The 26747-nt window shown below is 36.4% G+C and overlaps 4 protein-coding genes and 1 long non-coding RNA gene across 5 annotated transcripts; 3 read left to right on the top strand and 2 right to left on the bottom strand.

The window, feature by feature from the left end:
* Positions 1-310: 310 nt before the first annotated feature.
* Positions 311-2064, bottom strand: LOC109007092 (peroxidase N1-like). Its single transcript, XM_018986630.2, has 3 exons — positions 1522-2064; positions 1265-1427; positions 311-997 (listed from the first exon to the last, which is right to left on the bottom strand). Exons 1-3 carry the CDS (start codon positions 1930-1932, stop codon positions 591-593), a joined length of 981 nt encoding a protein of 326 aa, XP_018842175.1. The 5' UTR covers positions 1933-2064; the 3' UTR covers positions 311-590.
* Positions 2065-6742: 4678 nt separating this feature from the next.
* Positions 6743-8512, top strand: LOC109018201. The gene is made up of 4 exons (XR_004798064.1): positions 6743-7011; positions 7569-7634; positions 8233-8266; positions 8379-8512. It is a non-coding gene; the product is annotated as an uncharacterized LOC109018201 (long non-coding RNA).
* A 255-nt stretch (positions 8513-8767) lies between these two features.
* LOC109007093 (peroxidase N1-like) lies at positions 8768-10390 on the bottom strand. The gene is made up of 3 exons (XM_018986631.2): positions 9840-10390; positions 9536-9698; positions 8768-9285 (listed from the first exon to the last, which is right to left on the bottom strand). Exons 1-3 carry the CDS (start codon positions 10248-10250, stop codon positions 8879-8881), a joined length of 981 nt encoding a protein of 326 aa, XP_018842176.1. The 5' UTR covers positions 10251-10390; the 3' UTR covers positions 8768-8878.
* A 7513-nt stretch (positions 10391-17903) lies between these two features.
* Positions 17904-20192, top strand: LOC109006984 (pollen receptor-like kinase 4). Its single transcript, XM_018986448.2, has 2 exons — positions 17904-19140; positions 19349-20192. The coding sequence occupies exons 1-2, from the start codon at positions 17904-17906 to the stop codon at positions 20026-20028; spliced, it is 1917 nt and encodes a 638-aa protein (XP_018841993.1). The 3' UTR covers positions 20029-20192.
* A 2903-nt stretch (positions 20193-23095) lies between these two features.
* On the top strand, positions 23096-26143 carry LOC109007096 (uncharacterized CRM domain-containing protein At3g25440, chloroplastic). Its single transcript, XM_018986633.2, has 4 exons — positions 23096-23410; positions 23899-24367; positions 25004-25405; positions 25781-26143. Exons 1-4 carry the CDS (start codon positions 23364-23366, stop codon positions 25931-25933), a joined length of 1071 nt encoding a protein of 356 aa, XP_018842178.2. The 5' UTR covers positions 23096-23363; the 3' UTR covers positions 25934-26143.
* Positions 26144-26747: the final 604 nt, after the last annotated feature.

Genomic DNA, 26747 nt, shown 5'->3' with positions numbered 1-26747 from the left:
CTCTCTTTCTCGCAACCAAATTAGCCAATTAAGTACGTAACGCGCTAATTAGGTTGCATGCAGGCCAAGACAATAAATTAGCTAGCTAGGTGGCATGCACATGCATGGGACCAATCATTTCCTTCTTTTTCTTGTCATCCTTAATTTCATTTCGTTTTTTAAATATCATCTAACGTACGAATATATCTTAGATCACTTCAGCATTCAAATACAATCTGGTAAGAAGCCGCGCCGGCCGATATTATATTACGTAGCTAGCGACGGTTCCTACTTAAAGTCTTAAAAGCTGGAAAATTCCGGCAACATTGTAAATTTCAAACGAGTAAATTGAACACAACCCAATTTCTTATAAAATTATATATAAGCCTAGAAACTGTAAATCCTTCGGAATATTGGCCATATTAATCCTGATCTTACGCCATTCGTACTCCTATATATAATCCAAAAACAATAAACTGCTGCCTGCACAATGCAAGACGCTCTAATTGATTGGCTTACGCCTATAAGCAAATAAATAGTACATAATATTAAATGTTTTTTTTTTCTCCTCTCCCGTCCCTTCTGATAGAGGTCTGATGAGTACTGGCCAGTTAGTTAATTGCAGAACATAATTTGCGAATTTCACCCTGGGTACCCGTTTTAACATCAACATTGCTCATCTTCACCATGGACCTTCCAAACTCCACATTGAAGACGCTCACTCCCAGAAAACGTTGAACAAAAGTCTTTGTGGAGGCATCAGTCCATAACTTTTGATCCGACTCGAGTACTCCACGGCCTTTCATCAAGTTGTTGAAGTAAGACGTGTCAAATCTGTTTTGGCTTCCAGGATCTAGTCCTACACGCCTTGCTGCGTCGCCATTTTGTGGGCAGAGAGCTCGGAGTTGAGGCAGGAAAGCTGGGTCAATGGTAGGATCAGCACCATTCCCACTTGTAGTAAAGTTGTATAGTCTGTAACTGAATAGCCGGCATGCTGCTGTTCCAATGGTGTGTCCACCTACATTATACATAGTAACAAAATTGCATACGATTAGTAATTAATTGACACACTATACGCGGTATTTTAGCCTTCGTATATACTTGCATGTACATTGAGATCATATGGGTTTGAAGTTGATGACTTTTTGTAATAATTTGCTAGTCATCTATGCCTTGACTTTATAGTTAACTCAGCTTAATATATAATTCTCTATTTTTCAAAACCAAAAATCATGTATATGCAATCATTAAGACTATGTAGAGATATGCATTAAGTAGTTCTTACCAGCGAGGACAACGAGATCTTTAGTATCGAGACCTTTCTCTGCAAACTTTTGCTTTTGAACATCAACGGAGTCTCTAGCGCTAGGTAAATTGGTGGTATCTGAGGCCAATGATACCCTGCCATCTCTGCGTCCAGTAGGCACCTGCCAGCTCTGTCCCTTGGTCTGCAATAACAATTGATGATTGATCAATATAAACATGTGGTTGTAAGATCTCATGCATGATTATTGCACACATATATACGTGTGTTATAATTACCAAAAAAACAGAATCGCGAGCAGCAAGGGTAAGAATATCAGCGCAAGAAACGACGCCAGGACATGCAGCTTCAAGCTTGGCCTTGGCATCGTCAATGACTTCAAATCCTCTTAACAAACTGTTAGGTGGGGCTGTTCTTTCTGTGTTAGTCCCCTCGATAAGGATAGAAGCATCGCAGCCATTCACAAAGCAATCATGGAAGTGCATCCTCAACAGCCCAGGAGCAATAGCGGGATTAGACCCAAAATGAGTTTGAACAGTGGATCGAACAATGGATTCTACTCGAGGACACGTTTTCGAATAGAACCCGACACGAGTGCCTTGGCCATGCACCAATGAGGCATCCAGGGCGAGCAATACTACTACTACAAACATCGAAACTATTACGCTGTTTGAACTTTCACTTCCCATTATGGTGAGAGCTAGAAACTACAATGACACTGGGAGTGAGAATGTTATAAGGGTTTAAAATACTCGGCCTTTGCTAAATTGTAGTGTGTAAGAAGTGCTGCTTTGGCTTGTGATATTGCTGGGAGGGAAGTTGGATATATATATAGGATATAAAGATTCCATATAAGAAAATGGAGCCAGGAGAGAAGTCAGCAAAGCCGGCTAAAAGAACCCGTGAAGCGTCGAAGCGTTCAAAGTTGGGGGTGCATGATGTGCTGGGGAGCAATACCGCGTGACTGGTGCAACTTGTAGCCGTGAGTATGTTGACTCGATAATGCGAGTGAGCAACGGTCGTTCGATTATATAATGGATCACTGTTGAACGGTGTCTTTTTCACCGAACATCAAACAATGATTGAGAATTACGAGGGGATAAGAAAAAGATATATACAGCTGAGATTAAAGAAATTTCCACGAAAACAGTACTAGTACTGATCCATGCAGAGGCGCTAGTTAGCTATGTACTGGTAATTTGATATATTTAGAAATTTTTTTCTATTGATTTATTGGTTTTAAATCTTTTTCTATTTTAATGTATTTAGAAATGAATGAATTTGAATTTAAAATTTAAAATCTTATATTGATTTTATGTTTTAATAATCTGTGAAATTAGATAATTTGATATAAGATATACTCCATCAATATTAATTCAAGCTTATTTACGTTTTTATTAAACTTCAAGAAAAAAAAAAATAAAGCATATATCTTATATTGGAATCAAGCATAAACTATTTATATTGTTTTTTTTTTCGAAAAGGAACCAGAGAAAATTAATCAGTTAATGTGGTGGTGTTAGGACATTAATTCGATCGTACCGACAAAAAAAAAAAAAAAAATGAAACGACTAGCTAGCTGCCACCCCTACCGGCCCCAATATGTCCCTCGAGTTGACCAGATCAGAACCACCTTAATTTGAAGGATGGCCGACAAACCATGCACCCTGTGAAATGCATGTGGCTTTCGATCGATGGATCGACCTAAACAACAAATTAGCTTGGGGATATATATATCACACGTAATGTTTTAATAAAAAATTCTATTTATCATTTTGACATCACATAGTATATATAATATTTTAATTTTTAATTTTTTTTTACTTATTAAATATGTGATATATAAATGATGAATAGAATAATTAAATTAGTTTAGGAAAAATAAAATAAAAAAAATAAAAATAAAAATAGTTTGTGGTATCATCTGATGAAATATAACAAAGTTATAATTTAATTAACAATTAGGATGAGAGTACATAATGAGGAATAAACCCGAAGCAAGTTAATTATAACGTCACGAATTAGCTAGGTAGGCGCGCGTCATTAATGCTTGCATATATAATTAAATACGTGACAAATATTTCAACAGTGAAAACAGGGGAAATTAAGAAAAATGTTTGGCATCTTCAACGCATGACGAGATCAACTTATATAGAAATAGGGCTTGATCGATCTAGCAATTAGTACAGATAGAACGTCTCTTTCATGAAAGCTAGCTAATATAATTAATGCATGCAGTTGGGTTCGTAAAATATCGTAACGTCCACAAATTAAGAAAGAAAAAAGGGTTCGATCGGAACGTAAAACAAACTACTGAAACAGGAATTCTGATAAATATATATATCAAGGAATAAAAAGGAGAAGATGTCAAGAAAAATGTTTGGCATCTTCAACGACGCATGACGAGATCAACTATAGAAAGAAAGAGAAAAGGGTTCGATTGGAACGTAACACAAACTGAAACAGGAACTCTGAGAAATATCTCAAGGAAGAAAAAAGGGAAGATGTTTGACATGATCTTCAATGACGGGATCAGCTACAGACCAGCGCGCGTGAGTCAGCAGTCAGCCAAGGATTAGAAAAAGGGTTAGGATTTTAATGAGATCATTAATGCATGCAGTTGGGTACGTAACGTCCACAAAGAAAAAAGGGATCGAACAGTGATTTCACTGTTCATAAATGTGTTGTGAACGTACGTAATTAATGTTTATTGTAAGTGGCACACGCCGGTGACCACACACCATTGCCAAATTGCATGCCAATCAAGTTGCTAATTCTTCCTCAGCATATATATATATATATATATATATATATTGAAGTTTATTTGAGTTATATATATATATATATATATATTGAAGTTTATTTGAGTTTGCATGTGATTTGATCTTGAATGCGGAATCTTGATCTATCTGTTCATTTGATTTTCATGATATTTTTCTTACTTAATTAAAGAAAAACCTTTGATAGCTTGACTTATATGTGTAGTTTGTTATATAATGCTCTGCATTTACATTAATTAATATACAGAAGTGGTATATATGCAAAAACATATAAAAAGATAAAAAAAGTTTTAATTATAGTTTGATCCAAATTAATTAATCCTTGGGCACCCAACATTATAAAAAAGCTGCTTATTTACGACCTGTTATTTTTAATAAAATGATTATTTTTAGTTAAAATGAGTTTATTTTTATCGTAAATAGCTATTTATGTTGCAAAAAAATGTCACAAATATTTATTTTTCTTGTAGTGATTACTATATATATTCTTACTCAACCAATGATCATTGCAATATGCATATATACGCGCACGTAATTAAGTAGATGTGGTCCGCCAGCTAGCTACCTCGCTCATTGGAGAAAATTATTTTTAAAGACGATTAATTACAGTAGTTATTTTTCCTCGTTAATAGAAAAAGTTAGTAAATAGTTATTTTCGTTACAAATATATATATATATATTTTTCTTGTACTCTTTTATTAAAGTTTTATTTTTCCTCATTAAGTAGAAAAAGCCAAATCTTATGGATGGATCGCTGCAGGTCATGAAGAGCTTGATCTTTTCTTTTGGCATAAAAAAAGTATGTAAACAAGTAGTAGTACTACTAGCTAGACGATTATATAAGAATATAAGAATATATATATATATATATATTTCTATATCGCGAAAAGGTGAAGAATAGAAGTTTTTAGTTGTACTTTAAATTTTTTTTAATTGTATGTTTATCTTTAAAAAAGAAAGGTTTACAATTGATGTGATATATCAGGAATTTATAAGCTTCCACCTTATAATAATTCATGTAAAAGTCATACCCATGCATGAAAACTTGTATTAATACAGCTAGTAATTAGAAACCAATAAATATTAGTCAGCGTTCTTGGAAATTACTAACATTAATAGCAAAGACAACCCAATTTATTATTCCACAAAGGTATAGATTCTTCATGCATCAATATATATATATATATCCCTTATATCTTAAAAGCGGCTATACGCAGATGAACAGGAATGAACAGTCACTTTATTTTTCTTCCATCCGTGCCATTTGTGGTTGGGTCTTATTACGGTTTTGTTATTGTTTTTGTGATTTACTTTCCGCGTGTTCCACGTAACACCATCTCTACATCTTCTTCTTCTTCTTTTGGTTTTCTCTTCACTTGGTGGTGCAGGGACAGAGGCAATAGCTAAGGGAGGTGGGCTTGGACATGGGTCGTCATGGTCTAAGGTAGTTTGTGGCTGCACGGGGAGGGTTGGAGGCCGCAGGTTAAGAGATAGAGAATGGGAGAGGGACGCTGGGCTGGAGCAGTGGTGGATTGGGGTGGCTCGAGAGGAGGCTCACGGTGCCTCGTGGTGGCACTGCCAACGGCTGTGGGTGGCGGGGCTAGGCGTGGTGGCAGGGTGGCATTGAGGCCGACGAGGCTGGGCCCAGAGGGTGGCACATGGCGGCGATACAAGGATCTAACAAGATCCGAGAGATAGAAAGAGGGCTTCGGGAAACGACAGAGAGAAGGACCTAAATTTTTTTCCTTAGTTCTACTTTTGTCCCTGTGTGGTTGTGCTTTGTGTTTCTTTTTGCTCATTTCGTTCGATTTCGTCCCTGTTTGAGCAAAATATATTTCTCTCTCTGATTTTTGCAAGAACCCAGAAAACCTAGAAAGCACGAGGAGGAAGAAAGTCTACAACTAAACCAAAAAAAGGAGTTTTCCTATTCAGAAATGAAGCAATAACCCCTCATTTATTTTTGCTCAAAACATCGATTTGAAGTTTTTATTGTTGTTGCATTTGGTTGGACTTTCTTACTCGATTACCCATTGGTTAAGGTACGGACGCAAGGATTTTCTTTAGTTTTGTATTTTCTGCTTCTTTCTTATTCTCTTATTTTCAGATCTAAGCTGGGTGTAGCATTTGAAATTAATGATCTTCGTCGGCTCTATGTGTGCTTTCAGAGAAAGCGGAGATAATGGGAAGGGAATGAGGGTTTGGTACTTTGAATGTTACGTTGTCATTTTGCTGGGATTTTAGATGACGAGAGATGTGGATTTCGAATTCAAAACTTCTCTGACTTTTTCTTGGCAGCCAAACACACCGTGAAATTTTAGTTATATTTTTTGAACACCCTAATTTCTTTACACCTTTTTTTATGTATATTGCGAGGTGCATTAGTTTCTCGATATATTAACAAGATGAGATAAAAGGTTTTGGATTTTGCTTTTTGTGTGCTATAGTTTTCGGGTCAGATCCTACTGCATATACACAAATGATACTGTATTAGATAATGTTAAGGATCGTATGTTTCAAATTATTATTTTCCTTCCAAAAAAGTTTCCCTCTGAGGTTTTTTTTTTTTTTTTTTCCCTTCTTATGGCTTTGAATTTGGTCCTTTAGTTCTGGGAATGCTAAGAGAAAGAAATAGAAATGCCCTAAATGCTAAAATATTGAACTCTGGCTTTTTTTTTTTTGTTCAAAGAGAATTCCTTTCCAGAAATCAAATGTTTTATTATTTATGTTTAAAAATAGAGAAAAGTTTTGGTTAGTCAAAAGGGTTTTTATGATAGGCTCCTAGATTATTATTTATAGTAGTCTGCTATTTTTTTTCCCCTCTCAACGCTTCTGTAATTATATAATCATCACCAACTTGCTCATAAGATCTGAATTGATGTGCAGTTCCCTGGGGAAGATGATATATGGCTGTGGTGATTTGATTTTTTCATCACACATTATTTTTACGTTATTATTTGTTCTGACATGGAAGAAATAAGGCACAATAAGGTAAATAGTCATTCTCAATTGCTTCTTATGCTTGTTCATGACAATTGTCTTTATTGTTTCTCAATTGCATATATAGGTGGAGACAAAGGGACTGACTTTATCAGGCATATGAGATTGTTTTTTTTTTTTTTTTTTTTCAGAAGTTTAACATTATGAAAATAATTTTTTGGTTCTATGTAGCCGTAGCTTTTTTATAACTATTGTGGGCTTATCCTTGTAGCTACCTTAAGTAGTTTGCTTGGCTACTTGCCATTATTTCGAGCCTCCTGATTATAGCCTCTCACAAACATTACATAGTTGACATTGTTGTCACTTGGTAAACAAAAGAAGGATTCTGTTATGTTATTGAATAGACTAATTGGTATTGTTTTAGTGGTTGTGAACTGTTATATTCTTTTCCTGGTATACTGTAAATTTGACAGTGTTCTTCCTTGACAAGAAATTGCCAAGTTAACTTTAGCATTAGCATATTCTTTTTAACTTTTTCACACATTAGTGTGTCTAATATGGATAGTAATGTTGTGTGTCTAACATGGATATTAATGTTGTTTTGGCAGATGTTACTGGGGTTCTATGCGAGCTCCAGCTAATTATAAAGAAGGTGAATGTGTCCCCTTGACAAGGTTCTATGTTCTTCTACAATCTATCAGAATTCAGAAATCCACATCTTGTGTTTTCTTTTTCTAAGATTTCTTCTATTTAATCTATTGCAAGTTTATTGTTGCAGTTACTAAGTGGTAGTTGTTGGATGCTAAAAATTCATTTCTCATCTCATTTGAAATTGTGCTAATATTTCCATACAAACTTGATACTGTCTCATTTAGAAATTATATGAAAAAGAGACTTATGCAGTCCAAGTAGTTGGCTAAAAATCATATTTTATCATAAGTCTTTAAACGTTAAGAGTCGTTTAAACAAATCTGCCATTACGATATAAAAAATGACTTGTTGGAAATGAGGAGCTGGCAATTAAATCAGGTTATAATAGAAATAAATAAATAAAAGATATGTGGTGTTCTACATACCTCCTATTGTTAATTTTATATAATTATCCATTGTATTTCCTTTCTGGTGAGAGGAGCCCGAGTTTGCTCACACACACACCCTAATATCTGTACAGAGAGCTTGTTCTGACATACAAGGAATACTACACAATAAGTCATTCTCAATTGCTTCTTATGCTTGTGCATGACAATTGTCTTTCTTGTTTCTCATTTGCAGGTATAGGTGGAGGCCGAGGGGTTGACTTCATTAGGTATACAAGATTTTTTCAGATGGCATTATGAAAATAAGTTATTGGTTCTATTTAGCACCAACTTTGTTTTTACTACTGTGGGCTTATACTGTAAATTTTTGTGAACTAACAGGTAACTGTGGGCTTTATATTGATGGACTTGAAATAATTATGCACGAAATCATTTGCTATGTTCTAAGCTCTTGCAGCTTTAATACCATTACCTTTGTTTTCTATGTAATGAACATATTTCTTAATAAATTTGTATTGTTATATGCTTTTACAAAGGGTTTTTATATATATTTTTGGTAAAACTTTTTTTTTCTTCCAACAGGGCAAACGTGCCTAGCACGTTGAACCACTGCTAGTATATATATATATATATATAGTCTTTATACATCATGTGATTCTACGTACGTACGCCACTATCGTTATGTAAATCCTTCAGAATATTGACACTTGAGATTCTTATGCCATCTCATCTGTAAGTAAAAAAAGGGTACACAATTTAAGACTTCGATCTCTTCGGCTTACGCCAATAATAATTAAATTAAGAAACACACTAATTAATTATAAATTTTCTTTTTGCCATCCCCTTCTGATCACTGAGCAGTAGTACTACTGATCGAGTAGTTAATTAATTGCAGAGCATATTTTGCGAATCTCACCCTCAGTACCGGTTTTAACATCAACGTTACTCATCTTCACCATGGACCTTCCAAACTCCACACTGAATCCTCTCACACCCAAGAAACGCTGAACAAAAGTCCTTGTGGAGGCATCAATCCATAACTTTTGATCAGACTCGAGTACTCCATGGCTGTTCCTCAGGTTGTTGAAGAAAGATGAGTCAAATCTGTTTTGGCTACCAGTATCTAGTCCAACACGCCTTGTTCCGTCGTCATTTTGTGGGCAGAGAGCTCGGAGTTGAGGCAGGAAAGTTGGGTCAATGGTAGGATCAGCATCGTTTCCGCTTGTAGTAAAGTTGTATAGTCTATATCTGAAGAACTGGCATGCTGCAGTTCCAATGGTGTGTCCACCTATATATATAGTAACAGAAAGGCATTCAATTAGTTGTTAATTTTAAAAAGGTAATACACACTTATAACTATACGTACGTGCATGTAGGGGATCGATCGTATACTTTAAACATAAAAAGTGGGAACTTTATCTCTTAATTAGCCAGTGATCGTCTATATCCTTGCCTTTTACTTTTTTTTTGGTCAAAGCCAAAAATGTAAATGTAATCATTAAGACTGTAGAGAGATGCATGAATTAAGTAGCTCTTACCAACTAGGGCGACGAGATCTTTAGTGTCGAGACCCTTCTCTGCAAATTTTTGCTTTTGAACATCAACGGAGTCTCTAAAGCCAGGCAGATTGGAGGTATCTGAGGCCAAAGATATCCTGCCATCTCTGCGTCCAGTCGGCACCTGCCAGCTTGATCCTTTGGTCTGCAATAACAATTTATCAATAAATGGTAATTGTAAGATCACGTGCATGGTCGCAAATGCTTATTCTGCATTATGATCATTCTGAGAATCTGAATGCTCCCATCTCAAATATTATGCAATCAAGATGGTAATTATAATTACCACAAAAACAGAATCGCGGGCAGCAAGGGCAAGAATATCAGCGCAAGAAACGACTCCAGGACATGCTGCTTCGAGCTTGGCTTTGGCATCGTCGATTACTTCATATCCCCTTAATAAACTATTAGGTGGAGCTGTTTTCTCAGTATTAGCCCCATCAATAAGGATAGAAGCATCGCAGCCGTGTACAAAGCAGTCATGGAAGTGCATCCTCAACAGCCCCGGAGCGATGGTGAGATTAGACCGGAAATGGGTTTGAACAGTGGATCGAACAATGGATTCTACTCGAGGACATGTTTTCGAATAGAATCCAACCCGAGTGGCTTGGCCATGCACCAATGCGGCATCAAGCTGGGCCAGCAGTACTACTACAAATATCAAGATGATTGTGTGGTTTGAACTTCCTCTCCCCATGATGATGAGAGTAGAAACAATGGCAGTAAGGAAGAACGAAGTGAGTTGTATTTAATTAAGGAGAAACGTAGTTGCTCTTACGTACGGCCTTTGCTAAACTGTAGTTCGTATATGTGTGTACAAAAGTGCATTGCCAGCTTGTGATCTTGTCGAGGGATCGAATATATATAGGAAAATGCAAGATGCCCCGCTGGTGCTACTGCAGGCTCTAGCATATTTTTATCTATTGTTTTTAATTTTTTTTATATAGATATTTTTAATAATCTTAAATATTTTAAAAAAATAAAATAAAAATTATAATATTATTTAAAAATATTTTCTTAATCGTAAAATAAATAATAAATATTTTTATTAAAATAATATTTATTCTACTTCGTGATTAAAGAAATATTTTTTAATGATTTTTTTTACTTTTTAATTAAAGAAGTATTTTTAATAATATTTTAAAATTATTTTTAAAAAAATCTATATAAAAAATAAATTAAAAAAATACACATAGAAAAGTACATGCAGCCCAATGAAATCTCCAGCAGGGCTGTAATATGACCATTTTAAATATATTTTAAAAAAAATCATAATATTATTAAAAAATATTTTCTTAATCACGAAGTAAAATAAAAAATTATAAAAAATTATTTTTATAATTTTTTATTTTACTTCGTGTTTAAGAAAATATTTTTTTTACGTTCTAATTAAAAAAATATTTTCTTAATGATATTTTAAATTTATTTTATTTTTATAAATGTAAAAAAAATTATATAAAAAATTATTTAAATAAAATACATGTAAAATAATACTACATTCCAGCGGAGCCTCTGGCGGAAACTGTAGCATCACACACATATATATATATATATATATATATATAATATGGCCATATATATTTATAAGATCTAAAGTCAGAAGTTGGTGGAAGAAGTCATCATTAAAGACAGCAAAGAACAAGGAACCACTCAAAGTTCTGTGCAGGGTGCATGCGTGCTGAGTTGGAGAGCATTAGTATATAGTACGTACGTAGCTGCAGGTTCAACTTTTCTTGCATTGGCTCGTGACGATTTACGATTCGGTGCAGCTTGTTCTCTTGCGTTGACCGCGAGGACTCAACAGACCTTATCCCTCATGAGAGCGGGTCCAGCCTTCAAGGGACTCCGAAAAAATTATCCCGACTCCTGTATTCGAGAGAGTGAACTGTTCCGGTGGCAGTACGAAGAAGTTACCTCGTTGAAAAACTAAAAGGGGCAGAGCTAATTTGAGATAGTCTAACCTCTCTCAAGTGGAGTGCGAATTTTAGTCTTATAATTATTCAAAGTAAGAAGAATCTCTAGCAAAAAAGCAAAGTCAGGCAAAAAAGCGGCACAAACATCAACAAACAAGAAATAGAGTGAGGTTATAACTCTCCAAATACCAAAGCAAAAGATACAAGCAAGAGTAACAGCGGCACACAACGAAATGCAGTAAGTGCGGAAGATGCCAAAAAACAAAAAAAAAAAAAAAAAAAAAAAAAGAAAGAAGAAGAAGAAAAAAAGAAATAAAGAAAAAAACGAAGGAAGCCAATATTAGAGACACAAACAAAAGGCTAAGCTGCAAACAGGGTCGAAAAAGTTAAACCAGACGCCAATAGGGTGGGCTGAGAAACTTTAAAGGCTGTTGAACATGGCCGCCCAAATAACAACTAAAACGATGGTCATATTCCGAGAATGATTATCCGTAGAGGATACGCAAGCGCAATGTGACTAGCTAGCGGGGTAGGTAAGAGCTCTACGGTCCCCTTTACCAAGGTCTCCCAGGCCGGCCATCCAAAAACAAAAAGAAAAAATAGGCAAATGCGAGACATGATGAACAAGATATGTGCATTAGTCAGTATGTATACATATACAAGCCGCTGAGCGACAACATGCTAGGAGAAAGTGTAAAAAACAAATAAAATCTTTAAGCCTCAATGCCAAGAGCAGCGGTCTCAGCGCCAGCAGGAGCAAGGTTGGCCAGCTCCACTAATGCCGATGTAGGTGTGACTGGACCAGGGAAAGCATCCAGCATCTCTTTTCTTCCCAAGGTGCGGTTGGTTTGAAAGGATGCCTCATCGACGAGAATTTTGGAAAGCGCAAGTCGCTGAAGGTACTTGGTGAAAGATCTTGAACGCAACTCAAGACTCTCCATAAGGAATGTTTGCATTGATATACGGCCTTCAACAACCTCGCATTCCCACGCCTTGTACCGAAATTTCGGGAACCACCTCAGCTACCCTTGTAGGGAGAGGATGGCATCCAAAAGGATTTGGTTCTGCTGTTCCAACCGGTCCTTCTTCTCTCGTGCTCCGGATTAGTCGCCTTGAAGATTTTGGTTAAGGCACTCCAATCGGGTTTTCTCATCTTCTCACTTCTGCTTGTGCTTCTGCCGCCGACGCTCCAGCTTTTTTACTCTTTTGCGCTCATCCTATAGGTCGAGTCTTGTCCTCTCGAGGTCGCACTTCAGCTGTTCCCTCTCCTCCTTTTCATCGCGAGCACGGTCTAAGTTCTCCTGAACGGCGGCTTCCTGATCATCCAAGATGAAGGCCGTAATCTGAGAAGTGCCCTGGCGACATAGAGAAAAAAGTAAAATGTGAGAAAGAAGCAGTCGAACCTCGTGAAAAAGCCCAACAAGTACTCAACAACTCGACCAATGGCTTCCTCTCCGCTTCCCACCATTGTCAGTCGGGACAGAGAAGGAAGGGCCTCTGCAAGGCCTACAAACTCAAGCAATCTCGTAGAGATTTCAGCAAGAGCAGGTGGGTCTCTGCTTAAACGCCCCCGGATGGGGGCCGATTGTAGCATATGGAAGAAAGTCGTCTCCCGCTAGATACTCAACCCGGGTGAGTGGTTCATCACTCAAACCCTCACCGGCTGCATCACCTACGGAGCCACCACCTTCAGGGAACTCCACCTGGACAAGTGGGTAGATGACTGGACTTCGTGTACCATCGTCGGCTAGAATATGCAGAAAGGGACTCCCCCTCTCTGGGAGTGCGGCCTGAATAGAAGAATTCATGGCAGGACTCTTCGAAATCCCGAGGACGACAACATTTGAAGGGGACTTACATCCTATATGATCTCCTGCCTCCACGCGGTTGCTAGAAGTAGCCTCCACCCCTTCATCAGCCGCCTCAAGAGAATGACTCCTGAAGGCTGAACGAGACGAAGAAGGAGGATAATCCATGACTCCCGATGTTAAAATACTTTGGAGGAGGGCATCCATCTCGACTTCGCCCCCGGACGCCTCAACAGTCACCGCCGGAAGAGGCGCCATGAGAAAATTGCTCGCCATCTCACCCATCGCAACTGGCGTTGGTACCGCAACAATAATGGAATGGTTGCAATGTTTTTAATTTCGTACCGTACCGGCCGGTACAGGTACTAGATATATACCATACCGGCCAAAATACCGGCCGTTTCGGCTTAAATTTCGGCCTGTACCGGCCTATATTTCGGCCGGTACCGGCCGATATTTCGGCCTGTGTTTTTTTTTTTTTCATTTTTTCAAACTACAAGTTTATTTTTTGACCCCCAATTTAGATTAGACTATTTATAATTTATATGTATGTATGTATTTATATATAATTTATTCATATATAAACTATTATTTTAGAATATAATTGTTATATATATTTATATATATAATTTATTCATATATCGACTATCCCGAAACGGTACACGAAACGGTACCGGTACCGAAATATTTCGTTCCAGTGTCTTGACCGGTACGCCATCCGGTACGATATTCAAAACATTGAATGGTTGGCCTCCAAAGAAGCCGATCCCCACGTTAAGGGGCCCAGTACCCTGGAAAGAGGCCTATCCTCGGCCCGAACACTTTCCCAACGAGCTTTCTTCCCCTTGTCTAGCAGAGGAAGGTCCGAGGAACACTTTAGAAGCGGAGCAACTTAGGGCTGTATAACAATCGGTCTATCATCAGAAGGAAGGTGTCCCAAAGAAGGCAGAGAACTCTTCAAACTCTCCTCAGAAAGGAGGACCTCAGAAAAAACGCTGTCAAGATGGTTCTGCACCCATTCTCGCACGATTGCAATGCGCTTTGCTTCATAAGGAGTGACTGTCGAACGCAAAGCCTTGTCTTCTAGAAAATTTTCCCATTCTGTTTGTATTGGGAACCCCTAGCGATTCACCTGGCCTATCGGAAATTCCCATCTGTGGCCAGATATGAAGAAGAATTTAGGAGACCAGTCTTTCAGTACTTTGCTGTATCACGATTCCAAGGTGACTAGAGCATGGGATGCTTTGAAGCTACATACATTCCCATTTAGACATAGCACCCTATGGGTAAGAAGAGACTCGCGACTAGTAAGGTCCGCATCATCTGGGAAGGATTCCAATAATGCTGCCAGATAATGCTGCAACACATCAAAACATTGGGTTGCTAGTAGACAAGCGCCATCCGCTACCCAAAAACAATGGCATAGTATTAGCAGATCAGCCCCTGCCGAAAATATTGGGTTGAACAGATTTTTCAGAGGCTATTACTGTCAAAGCACGAAGTAGCAAAGAAGACTGGCCAGAGAGAAGAGTAACCAAAGAAACTAGAATAGAGGGACAATCACAACATAGTGGGTGGAAGCCAAGTCCCACTCCCACGTTTTATAAAAAGAAGGTGACGGTTAGACTCTCATGCACCGTGGCAAACAGGAAAAGCCGTCTGATGCCCCCTCATTAAAAGGTTGAATAGATGTCATGAAAATGTGAACCCATCATTGAAGATAGGAACGCTGTCATAAATGCCAATCTGCAAAAGCTTTCCAGACCTCAAAAAACCTAAGTAAGGTTCTCAGCCTTGGTAAGAAGGCGGGATCGAATCATAATAAATTCTCACTGTACTTGTCCGGTGAGAATTAGTGGGGTAACTGTAAGCCCAACCTGGTGGAGCAGAAAGTCATTAACTCGGCCCACTAGGAGGCTCCTCTATACATGACCTGTAGGAGGGATGGTGCTGCAGGGAATGAGACTCGTCAATCTGAGGACCCCTCGATTAATGTTTAGTGCTCGAGTGCCTGCCCGCATAGCTGGCATGATATATGAGGAACTGTTGATCTATTGACAGAGAAGGCATGAACGTACCAGAGAGAAGGCAGACTGAGAGGAGGAGGTTGGAGAACCACGCCGCATTAATGGTTTCGCCACCAGGACAATACTCCACATTAATGATGCCGTCGCAATGTCACGCCGCATTTAAAGACTCTTACAAAAAGAACAGTATGAGGAACAAATAGTTCATGAAAGCAGGCACGATCTGCTCTTTAGACCTGTAGTATAAATAGCAAATATCAGGTACAAGAATACTCTCTCTAATCTTTAGACTCTCTTACTTATTTGCCACATTAATGACACTGTCGCAGAGCCACGCTGCATTTAAAGACTCTGACAAAATGAACAGTACGAGGAACACAGACTTCATGAAAGCAGGCACGATTTGCTCTTCAGACTTGTAGTATAAATAGCAGATCTCAAGTACGATAATTCTCTTTCTGATCCCTAGACTCTCTTACTTATTTGCTATCCTTTAAGAATACTTCCTAACTTTGGTATCAGAGATTACCCTACTCCAAGGCTGCCCTCTCAAAACTATAGTCTTTTCTATCTTGTGCAGAGCCCACTTTTGAAGATCTGAGTTGTAGGAGTTTAACTCAAAAATGTGCAAAATATGACGTTAACAATAGGGATACTTCAATCATGAACAAGTCAGTATAACATATCAACCTCCAGTCAGAAATATATTTTTCAATTGACTTGAGCCCCCACCAAAATAATATAAGTAATGCTTCACGAACTTGGTCATGACTTTGTCACATGCAAACATGATATCATATCACTCTGGACCTAATTCCAATTTTTAATCTTTCTGGAAATTAACAAAGTCAAATTCAACAAATTAAAAGAAGGATATAATTTTGGACTAATTAATTGGAGTTTTAGGACCCATTTAGATGTTGAGCTGAGTTGAGTTTTTTATGAATAATAGTTAGTTGAGATGGTGAAGTGAGTTTTGTGTGACTCACCTAAAATGAGTTTCGAGATGTTTAGATGTTAAGATAAATTTAGATGTATATATAGAAAATTAGAAAAGGTTGTAGGTCCTGCATGTAAATAGGTGTTGAGTTGAAAAATATTGTACTGCGTATGTCCCATGTGTAAAGAGGTTTTGAGCTGAGATGAGTTTAGTGATTTAAAAGTTGATATTTAGATATTAGATTCAGTTTTTCTTTCTCAAAAAAAAAAAAAAAACCCGATGTACGCTCCTCCTTTGGGGAAATGATCAGGATTTACTAGTTTAAATTTTACCTTCCAAATTAACTTTACTTATATATTAATTAGATGAAACCAATGTTTTGAAAAGGACGATTAAACTAATTATAGGACAAGAGGATTTCTTGAAGTTATAATTTCAAATTACTTTTCGTGTATTTTGAATCTACAAAGATCAAGTGCTCAATATCTTCTCTTGGTTTCTTCGATTTCTATGGCGCTGTCGGCTTAATTATAAGTTCTACGACAATATAATTTGATTATTGATACGAGGGGTAGTTTTAACTTGATTAACCCTTCTATAGATCATAGATATATAATCGTTTTCTTCCTTTTTGTACGTACGTGCGAACTGCAAGTGCCCTAGTTCACACTACTATAAAAATATTATGAATAATGTTGGTATCATGCCTCTTCATTTTGTTCCCTCATTTTGATTGTTCATATATTTAATTTTTTTAAAATTTCTTTTCTTAATGGTTAAGGAAGTGACTATTAGTATATTGATATTTTTTTTTATTTTTTAAATACGTTTAAAAAGTATTTGAAATAAAAAGAAAAAAAAAATGTGCAATTTGTACTAGGCGGCAGAGTAGCACCACTTTAAAATTATTCACTCATGCATTAATGTCCAAGTAATAGTACTAAGGGTCTAGAAAAATAATTCTTTGTGACGAGTTATTTGTGATAAAAATAACTATTTGCGATGAAAATAGTCAATTCATTTTTTAAAATAAATGGAAAATGACTATGTGCATTAATGTGTGGTGAAAATGGACTCATTTTCATAGCAAATAACTAATCACATATCATTTTGTTTATTTTGTTTCTTAATTTTTCTTTTTATACAAAAGAGTGAGTTGGACCTCAAATTTTCCGTTTGGAGAACCGGATCATATGTCATTAGTCCAAACGGGATCATATGTCATTAGGCTTCAAGCTCTTTGGCTATTTTATTTCTTAATTGGTTCTTGGTTTAAGTCGTACGTTTTTTGGTGGTTCTTTCATCTTTGTTCTTACATGCGGTTTTCGCGCGTTGTTTTCCTAGAGTTCGATGTATATATGATATGATATGATATGCAGGCCCATTCCCTGCTCCATCTGATATGTCTAAATGAATACAACTAAAACAGCTTGCCTAGAATTCTCAGCAGAAGAATATCCCCCAGAAACAGTTAAACAATGTCCTTGTTTTCGTCCTCGGCAAAGCAACTTTTAGCGGTAATGGAATAAATGAATATTTTTTTACGATTTCATCGAGTAAAAAATGTGCATGCAGCCTAGGCCATTTCTACTTGTAGACTCCCCCGCACAGAAACCACCTAAGTTTTTTCTCTTTGAAGTTTGAACGACTGCATGCATGATCATGGGGTCTGCTGCTCTATTCCTGATCAAAAACATTCTTGATCTCATGATGATCACAGTAGTTTCTCTGTTGTTGTGCAGAAGCGTTACAGCCCAATCACCAGAAGATCCTTCCCTAGTAGGCGACCCCCAAGAGAAGGAAGCCCTTTATGATCTCAGGGCCACTTTCCGTGACCCTTTGCTAACTGATAACTGGACCGGTCCTCATTGCAACATTTATACACCTTGGAAAGGCATTCAGTGTTCTAATGGTCATGTTACCATTTTAGTGTTGGAGAATATGGGGCTGACGGGGAATATCAACGTTAGTGAATTCATAAACTTTCCAGACTTGTCTGTCCTGAGCTTCAGGAACAACTCTATAGGGGGAAATATAATGAATTTCTCCTCCAACCACAAGTTCATGAAGCGTATTGATCTATCAAACAACATGTTCTCCGGGCCAATTCCAGATTCGCTGCGTATTCTTGATTTATTGGAGTCGTTGCAGCTTCAAAATAACAAATTAACAGGTACTATCCCAGAATTTAACCAATCTAGCCTTAAAGAATTCAGTGTCTCTAATAACGATCTCTCCGGCTCGATCCCACAAACTCAAACTCTGCAATCATTTGGCTATGCTTCATATTCTGGTAACCCTGGATTGTGCGGTCCACCCTCGCCAACTCCCTGCAGCCCGAGTACAAATGACACAGGAGAATCTCCTAATTCTTCTGATGATAAAGTTCATCTTGATAAAATAGTTTTTGGTTTCATCATTGTTCTTCTAGTTGTTGTAATTGCGGTCTCTGCTTTTTACTGCATCAAAGTTCATAAGCTTGAGAAGATGTTGATGGAAAAGGAAGTAGATCACATAGAAGACAAAGAGGAAGATGAGAAGATTATAGAGGCGGGAGGGAGGAGAATCGTGGCAGAAGAGAGAGGGAACCTCATATTCATGGAGGATGAAACGGGTTTTGAATTCAGCGATCTTCTAAGAGCTTCTGCCGAGGGATTGGGCAAGGGGAGTTTCGGGAATTGTTACAAGGCTAAGCTGAATAGTGGGCCAACCATTGTTGTGAAGCGGCTAAGTGATTTGAGACCATTGACTAACGAGGAGTTTGCAAAGCAATTGCGTCTGATTGCGGATTTGAAGCACCCTAATTTGCTATGCTTCCTAGCTTATTACCAATCCAAGGACGAGAAGTTGCTGCTGTACAGATATGCTGAGCACGGAAACTTGTTCTACCGTATTCATGGTGCTCTTATTATAGTCTTTACTTCTTCCTCTTGTTTTCATTTAGTATATTTTGTTTCTCTTTTCTGCACAAGAAAATATAGTATTTTGGGACAATTCCCAAGTTTTTCTTTTCGTTTCTTTTTTTCAGTTCTCTACTTTATTGATTACTGAAATAAGCTTTAATATCTCCTTTTTCCTTTATAAATGGAATTCAATGGACATTGCAGGAGGGAGAGGTAGTGGAGACCGAGTTCCATTCAGATGGAGCACAAGATTATCAGTTGCTCGAGGTGTCGCACGAGGCTTGGAATATCTGCACCTCAACATGAACAGGTCCCGAAGAATTGCTCCCCATGGCAACTTAAAATCCTCGAATGTACTTTTGGATGAAAACGACAAGGTTCTTGTTTCTGACTATGGTTTTGCTTCACTAGTAGCACTTCCCATTGCAACCCAACGAATGATGTCATTCAAGTCACCCGAATATAAAAATGCGAAGAGAGTTTCGAAACACTCTGATGTTTGGAGTTACGGCTGCCTTCTTTTAGAACTACTGACTGGAAAGATCCCAGACAAAACGGCTCCACCGGGATTCAATGGCGTGGATCTCTGCAGTTGGATCGACCGAGCACTCAGGGAAGAATGGACAGCCGAGGTATTTGACCCTGAGATATCTAATTCGCAGAGAAACGCCGCTCCTGGGATGCTGAGACTGCTACAAATTGCGATGCGTTGCTGTATGAAGTTCCCCGAGGAGCGTCCTGAGATGACAGAGGTGGTGAGAGAGGTGGAACTTATTGAAGTTCCTAGACCAGAAGATGAAGATGATTTATCGTTGGATCCATCGTTGACAGACGATTATTCAGAAGCAACTACTGCTTCTGGGATTGCTGAAGATGAGAGATGATAGTAGGTACAGGACGACTGGAAAGGAAGATTGCCCATCCCATATAATATGCAACTTCATAAGATTGATCTCTTTCAAGAGAATAATAAAGTAGCTAGTAGTTTTGATGCAATGTTCAAAGCCAAACTTGAGCATATATATTGGTATCAGCTGCCTGATATCTTCCCTTGCATGCTGAAGATGAAGAGCCCTGTTTTTCTGTAATAATATATGTAAAATGTGTGTAATGTTTTCGATAACATGTATGGTAATGGTATAGTTTATTGAACCTTGTGAGTCATATATCTGCTATTGGGCTAACATTGTAATCTCTCCTATCACATTTACTGTTGTTCTACTCTCTGATATGGGTACGTAGTAGCTTTGATCTCCTTTCTGGACAACAAAAAATGCAAGGGAAGAACACGTGGCTGCTTTTATGTGAAGAACAGCAGCTTGATCAGGAGCTGGCTAAGAGATCAATTAAAAGCTACATTTGACAAGTGATTTGCCTGCTTATAATGTAGCTAAGTCATAGAAAGATCTTTAAGGATTAACCCGAGTATCCAGTTGTAACCACGGTCTTGATAGCTGAAACCACGGTCTTAAGTAAGAGTAATCATAAAATTAGAATTTCGTCCAAAAAAACTAATAAAAAAAATATCATAATTAAATTTTTTTTAAAATTATTTTTTTATCATTCACTATTCATCATTCCACACTCTATATCTTATAAAAAAATATTCATATTTTATCAAAAATATCTTCACATCCTGTAAAAAAAAATTTATAAATATAAAATATAAGAATAAATAATAACGGATACAAATAAATTCTTTTTAAAATGAGTTTTTCTGCCGGGACCGAGATGTGCAACCGACGAAATCGTTTGTCTTTTTTATTTTTTGAAAAAAAATATTAAAAAAACGTAAGAACTTCTGTCGTTGCACATCATCGGTTCACTTTCTCAATGCACCTTTATCGTCCTCATAATTCATATCATGCATCTACTGCCGACGTAAGAATTTCACGAGTGAGATTAAGCACAGATTGTATTCATAGTTAATCTTAATTCATCTAATTTAATTATTATAATTTTATCAAATTTTTATATAAAATATAATAAATAATTTAATTTTTTTTAAAAATTTTAAATAATAATAATATTAAAAAATAATATTATAATAATATTTCATTTCAATTCGCTATTTAAATTTTTACAAATCACTTGTAATTTGTAAACAATTACCAACGGGAGGAATGTTCAATGTCATTTTAAGTTATAAGCATAGTTCAATATATGTTTCTGTTTGTGATCTATATAGGATCAACAAAGATTTTTGCTGTATGGTAAATATAGAAAATGTTTGACAATCTACTTTGGTGTGAGAAAATATTCCAATGAGTGAGTATATATATAAATTATATGAAAAATTTTATTTATAAATCAGCGTACAATACACATTGTTCGTACGTCTTTAATTGAGAGCACATTAGTTTAGCCAATAGCCAAATGCCACTGTAGCTATTAATTTAGTTAATCCCTCTAGAATTTGGGCCACGTTGGATTAGTTAAATAAAAGTTATCCTAACAGATTAGCTACAGTAAAGTCATTCCAATATGACTTGCAACGTAGCAAAGTCATGTGTTTTTTTTTTGAATCGTGCTACACCCACTATAGCCCGACAAATTATCCTGAGAAGGCTATATGCCTTTTTTTAAGATTTTTTCTCATACAGTTTTATATTCTTAAATATTTAAAAAAAAAATTTACAACATAATTAAAAAAATACTTACGTAATCACTAAATAAAATAAAAAATTGACGGGACCCATTATTAAGACCGTTTATTGGGACATATAGTATTTTCTTTTTTTATTATTTCTTGAAATCCTACTTCGTTTCTTTTTCACGGCTTGTGATTGTTCTCTCCCTCTCTCTACTTTTTTTTTCTCTCCAGCTCCTCCCCGTTAGGGGTGAGCATTGACAAAGTCAGGGTCGGAATCTCCTAAATTTGACTTTGTTGGAGTTCAAATTCAAACTCCAATTTGTATAGGCTCCGATTTGACTTCAACTCCAACTCTGAGTATTATGATTTGCAGTCCTATTGAGTTGCCCTTTCCTTGCTGCAGCACTGCTTTACTCTGTTTCCTCCAAATATTTCAGTTTTTGAATGTGGGCTTTTAGTCCTAACACAAGGTCAGGTCTTGAACAGGATGGGTAGTAGTTCATCCTAATGGCTTGCACAGCCACCCCAAACATCTCTTATGCCATTTTGAGATGGCTTCGTGCTCCTTAATCAACTCTTTGCTTTAAGATGCCAATGGGCAGTATTTGTTGTTATATTTTGTGATCATGTTTTGACTGCATATAGACTGCATATGCTGTCTTTTATGCAGAAGCCATATCTTGCTCGGAGCGGGGCCATAGTTTGAAATCTCCTATTTTGGGTTGTATTGCCATGCAGCTCCTTTTTTCACATCTATCGCCTGTTTATATGATATCAAGCCTTCTACAAATATGGGGAATGGATCATATTGATTGCTATTCGTGATTCTGTAATGAAAATGAAAGTACCACAATTTGCTGCTAAACTAGGGATGCTAATTTTATAGGTTGTTGGATTGTAAAAATGTAAATAAATATAATTGTCGAAGGTTATTGAAGATTATGAAAATAAAAATAAAAATAAAGTATTAAAAAGAATATAAAAAATAAAAAATATTTAATTATTATAAAAAATGTGATGGTTAATTCAATGTAGAGTTTAAATTTTAAGTGATTAGCTAAAAGTCAAAAAGTGACGTATTAGCTAAATTTAAACAAGTAATCATATACACAATATATTGCACAACATATTAGATAACAATATTATAAAATTGAAGTATTTTTATAAAATGATGTTACTTTTATAAGATATTTTATAAAAAAAAATTTCATTTAAAATATAATTATGTAAAATATTGTAAAAAATATTATATTTAAATTATTTTCTTTTACAAAATATCTAAAAATATCCCATTACCTAAACGTAACCGGGCAGTGAGAATTTAGCAGCGAGTGGATTGACTCCTCGCAGATTTTCTACCATACCTATGGGCGGACTCGCTAAACGGCAGTCGTAAATCTCCGTTTTAACCGGCAATGCCGCAATAGACGAGCTCATTTGCAAAGAATAGAAAAAGGAAAATAAATGGACGATGAAATCCCTCACCCGCTCAAACGGCAGAGAATCAGAAAGCGAACAATCCCTAACCGAAGTAGCCGCTAATCGTGATTCGTGACTTGTGAGCTTCAAGCTCTCAGAACACGTCGTTTCGGTTGCTACCTTTTCTTTTGATGTCGAATTCTGGAGATGATGTTCCCCTTAGCTTCAATCGCAAGAGGCATTATTCGCAGAAGGTGGTTGTTTTTTTTTAAAAAAAAATTCCTTAATCCTTTTCTGTTTACTTTCTCCGTTTGCATTTACACGATTTATTTGGGTTTTATTCATGATAACTATATATTTGGTTGCTGAGAAATTGTAATAAAATAAGCAAAATTCTGATTTTGATTCTTACATAATCTTCGTATTTTGATCGGTTGAGAGTTAAAATACCATTTCCCCCATTCCTTTTTTCCCCTGGATTTTCTAAGAAATCAAACAGAGGGTTAATAAAATAGCCAGGACATAGTTTTCAGGTTTTTTAATCCAGATGTTCAGTGCTACTTCCGGGTGGCTTTATAAGATAAGAGTAAGTTTATTGAACATAGATGCTCTTTGCTAGTTCTGGGTGGTTTTTTATGAGATAAGACTTTTAGTTTCATCTGAAGGGAATAACTTGAAAATATTTTGCAACGTATCTATTTTTAAAGCATTCGGTAATAGATTAGTTATGTTCACCATGCAGGGAATCTCTACATTGTTTCTGTTGTCTCCTAAAAAATATTCCAAGTCTCTCAGCATTGCCTGCAGCAACTTCATTTACCCAGTCCCGTTCTTACAGTTTGTGTGCGGGCCGAAGAAGCTGCAGTGCAGTGGAGCCTCTTCTAGAAGCACCATGCGTATTGTCTCCATCTGGTTTTTCATTAGAACATAGATTAAATGTGTTTGGTTTCCATACTCTTGGAATTTGGATATCTGCGAGGTACATGAGTAATGCATCAGTTGAGCTGAAGACAGAAAATGATGTTGTCAGGTTCTCAATTGGTAAGCCCGCTGATAATGCCTTTTCCCGAACAGAAGGAAAGAAGAAGAACAAACGGGTCAAAATTTCTAAAAGGGCCAAACTGAATGAACTCAGATTCTATCGCCTGAAGGCCAAAAAGAAGATGACTTCTCCAAATCCAGAAGTTAGGATTAGATATAAACTCGAAAAGGTTGGACACTGCAATTTATTTGTCTAGATTTCGTAATACATAGTTTAAACCATTCCTTCAAGTTGTATACTCCTCTATGTTGTGTAAGTTTGTTGAATATTGTTAGCAACGTCTAAATTTAGTGCTTCTGTTTTTATAGACGCATCAATTTTTTCCATTTGTAATTTTCTTGAACATGATGCAGGGATTAAAGCCTAATGAAATTTTATCTGATACAGATATAATGCATTAACAACAGCTTTTCCTTTATACTTGTATTCAACTTCTTCTTTTTTTTCCTTTTTGGTCCTGCTCCATTTCAAAACTTACTGTAAACGCCTCTCTGATTTTCACGATATTTCTGTCATGACTGACATCCATTGCATGAAAGATCCATTTAGTTATGCACATGTAGGTGTTTCGTACCATATTTTATTTTAATGGGAAAAAAGTAGATTGCACTGCAATGCATAAGAACCTTCTCCTAATCTTAACTTTCGATTGCAATTTTAATTTATCTTTTTTGTTTATAATGGTCTAGAATATCTTGATAAATGTTACTTATCAAAAAAAGAATATCTTGATAAATTTTAGTGCTTCAAGTTATACAAACATAGGGTCTTTTTCATGACTATATAATTTATGAGTTCTATTCAGGCCAAACGAAAGGAAGCATGGTTGATTGAGATGTTGAGGAAATTTGAAGTTCCCAAAGCACCTCCTGAAATATATGATCCTGAAATCCTAACTGAAGAAGAAAGGCATTACTTTAAGCGAACTGGTGAGAAAAAAAAGAACTATGTCCCAGTTGGAAGACGTGGCGTCTTTGGAGGGGTTGTTCTTAATATGCATCTTCATTGGAAGAAGCACGAGACTGTAAAGGTAATTTGCAAGCCATGCAAACCCGGACAGGTTCACGTATATGCTGAAGAGCTTGCTAGACTGAGCAAAGGAATTGTGATTGACATAAAAGCTAACGACGTTATACTTTTCTACCGGGGAAAGAATTATGTGCAGCCAAAAGTAATGTCACCTCTAGATACATTGTCTAAAGACAAGGTAATTTCAGCATTCCCTTTGCTGACCATTCAATGAATCTATTGATCAAGGGGAGAAAGATAATTGTCTAAAAGTTTTCTCATCTTGTTAGTGTTATTTTGCAATAGCTTATATTGCCCTTAGTCACAGGAAGCAATTGAAACATGGTTCTTTGTACAGGCAGATTCTGGAAATATGTTCATTATTTGTTTGTTTCTTATATAGCAAAAAATTAATTTGAAGTACTCTACATTGTATTTACCTTAAAAAAATGTTCTGCCTTGTATCATGACATCCATCATTAAGTAGGGCAAATTTGTGTGGAGCGATGCCTTGATTATACCACATAAATTAACCCCAATTATAATAATTTCTCTTCCATGTCAAAAATTGTAGGCCTTGGAAAAGTACAAGTATGAGCAGTCACTTGAGCATACAAGTCAGTTCATTGAGAAATTGGAAGAAGAGCTAGAAGAATATCAGAAGCACCTTGCTCGGTACAAGAAAGCAAAAGAGGACACACCAAAAGATTCTGTTATCAATACCTGATTTGGTATTTTTTTTTCTTCTTCAAACTTCTTAACCGAAGCCTTCAGTGTGTCTGTGTTTGATTGTTCTTTCTGTGTGCACTTGCAAGTGTAATTTCTATTTTCATATTAAATTTTAATGGGTTGAAAAAGTTGTAAAACTTAGCACATCTATACTGATGGTTCTGCGGCTTCTGCCATTCAAGGAACATTGGTGATTCTCTTTTATATATTTTTCTGATGGTCTCATATCCTGGACGTTTCTTTACATATAATAGAATCTGTTGTATTGTTCTTCAACTGTCCATGTTTACCCACCAACCCACCCTTGTATGTATGTATCCACTCTGTGATATATCTCAACATATGCGGCTCCAACTGCCTCATGTTAGAGCTTTGATATCATATCCTGTATGCCTAGTTGTCCCAAAAAAATCTTAAAAAAGATAAAATAATAAAATGCAAGATGGTGCTGACTTTCAGACAAGTCAATGAAAGAGCGATAAATACGTCGCGACTATGAAAGAGCGAAGTTACGTGGTAATCACTGGTACCTAATTTCACTTTCGAGAATCGTTTAGTCATTGGCATAATCAATCAATGTCCAAAGAAAAAATTTAAACAACCTCTTACTATTTATATAATTTTTACACATCACATTTTTTAAAATTATTATTATTATTTTATTAAATATTTAATATATAAATAATAAATAGAAGAATTGAATTAGTTTAAAAAGAATAAATACAAAATAATATTAAAAAAAATTAAAAAATTTGAAAAGATGTGGTGTAGAGAAATTGGGAAAGTTGTCTAACATTTGTCAATAAGCTGCA

The sequence above is a fragment of the Juglans regia genome, chromosome 13, assembly GCF_001411555.2.
Source record: "Juglans regia cultivar Chandler chromosome 13, Walnut 2.0, whole genome shotgun sequence".
Taxonomy (NCBI): domain Eukaryota; kingdom Viridiplantae; phylum Streptophyta; class Magnoliopsida; order Fagales; family Juglandaceae; genus Juglans; species Juglans regia.
Note: the sequence above shows the minus strand (reverse complement) of the source record. Positions and strands in the feature narration are given on the sequence as shown.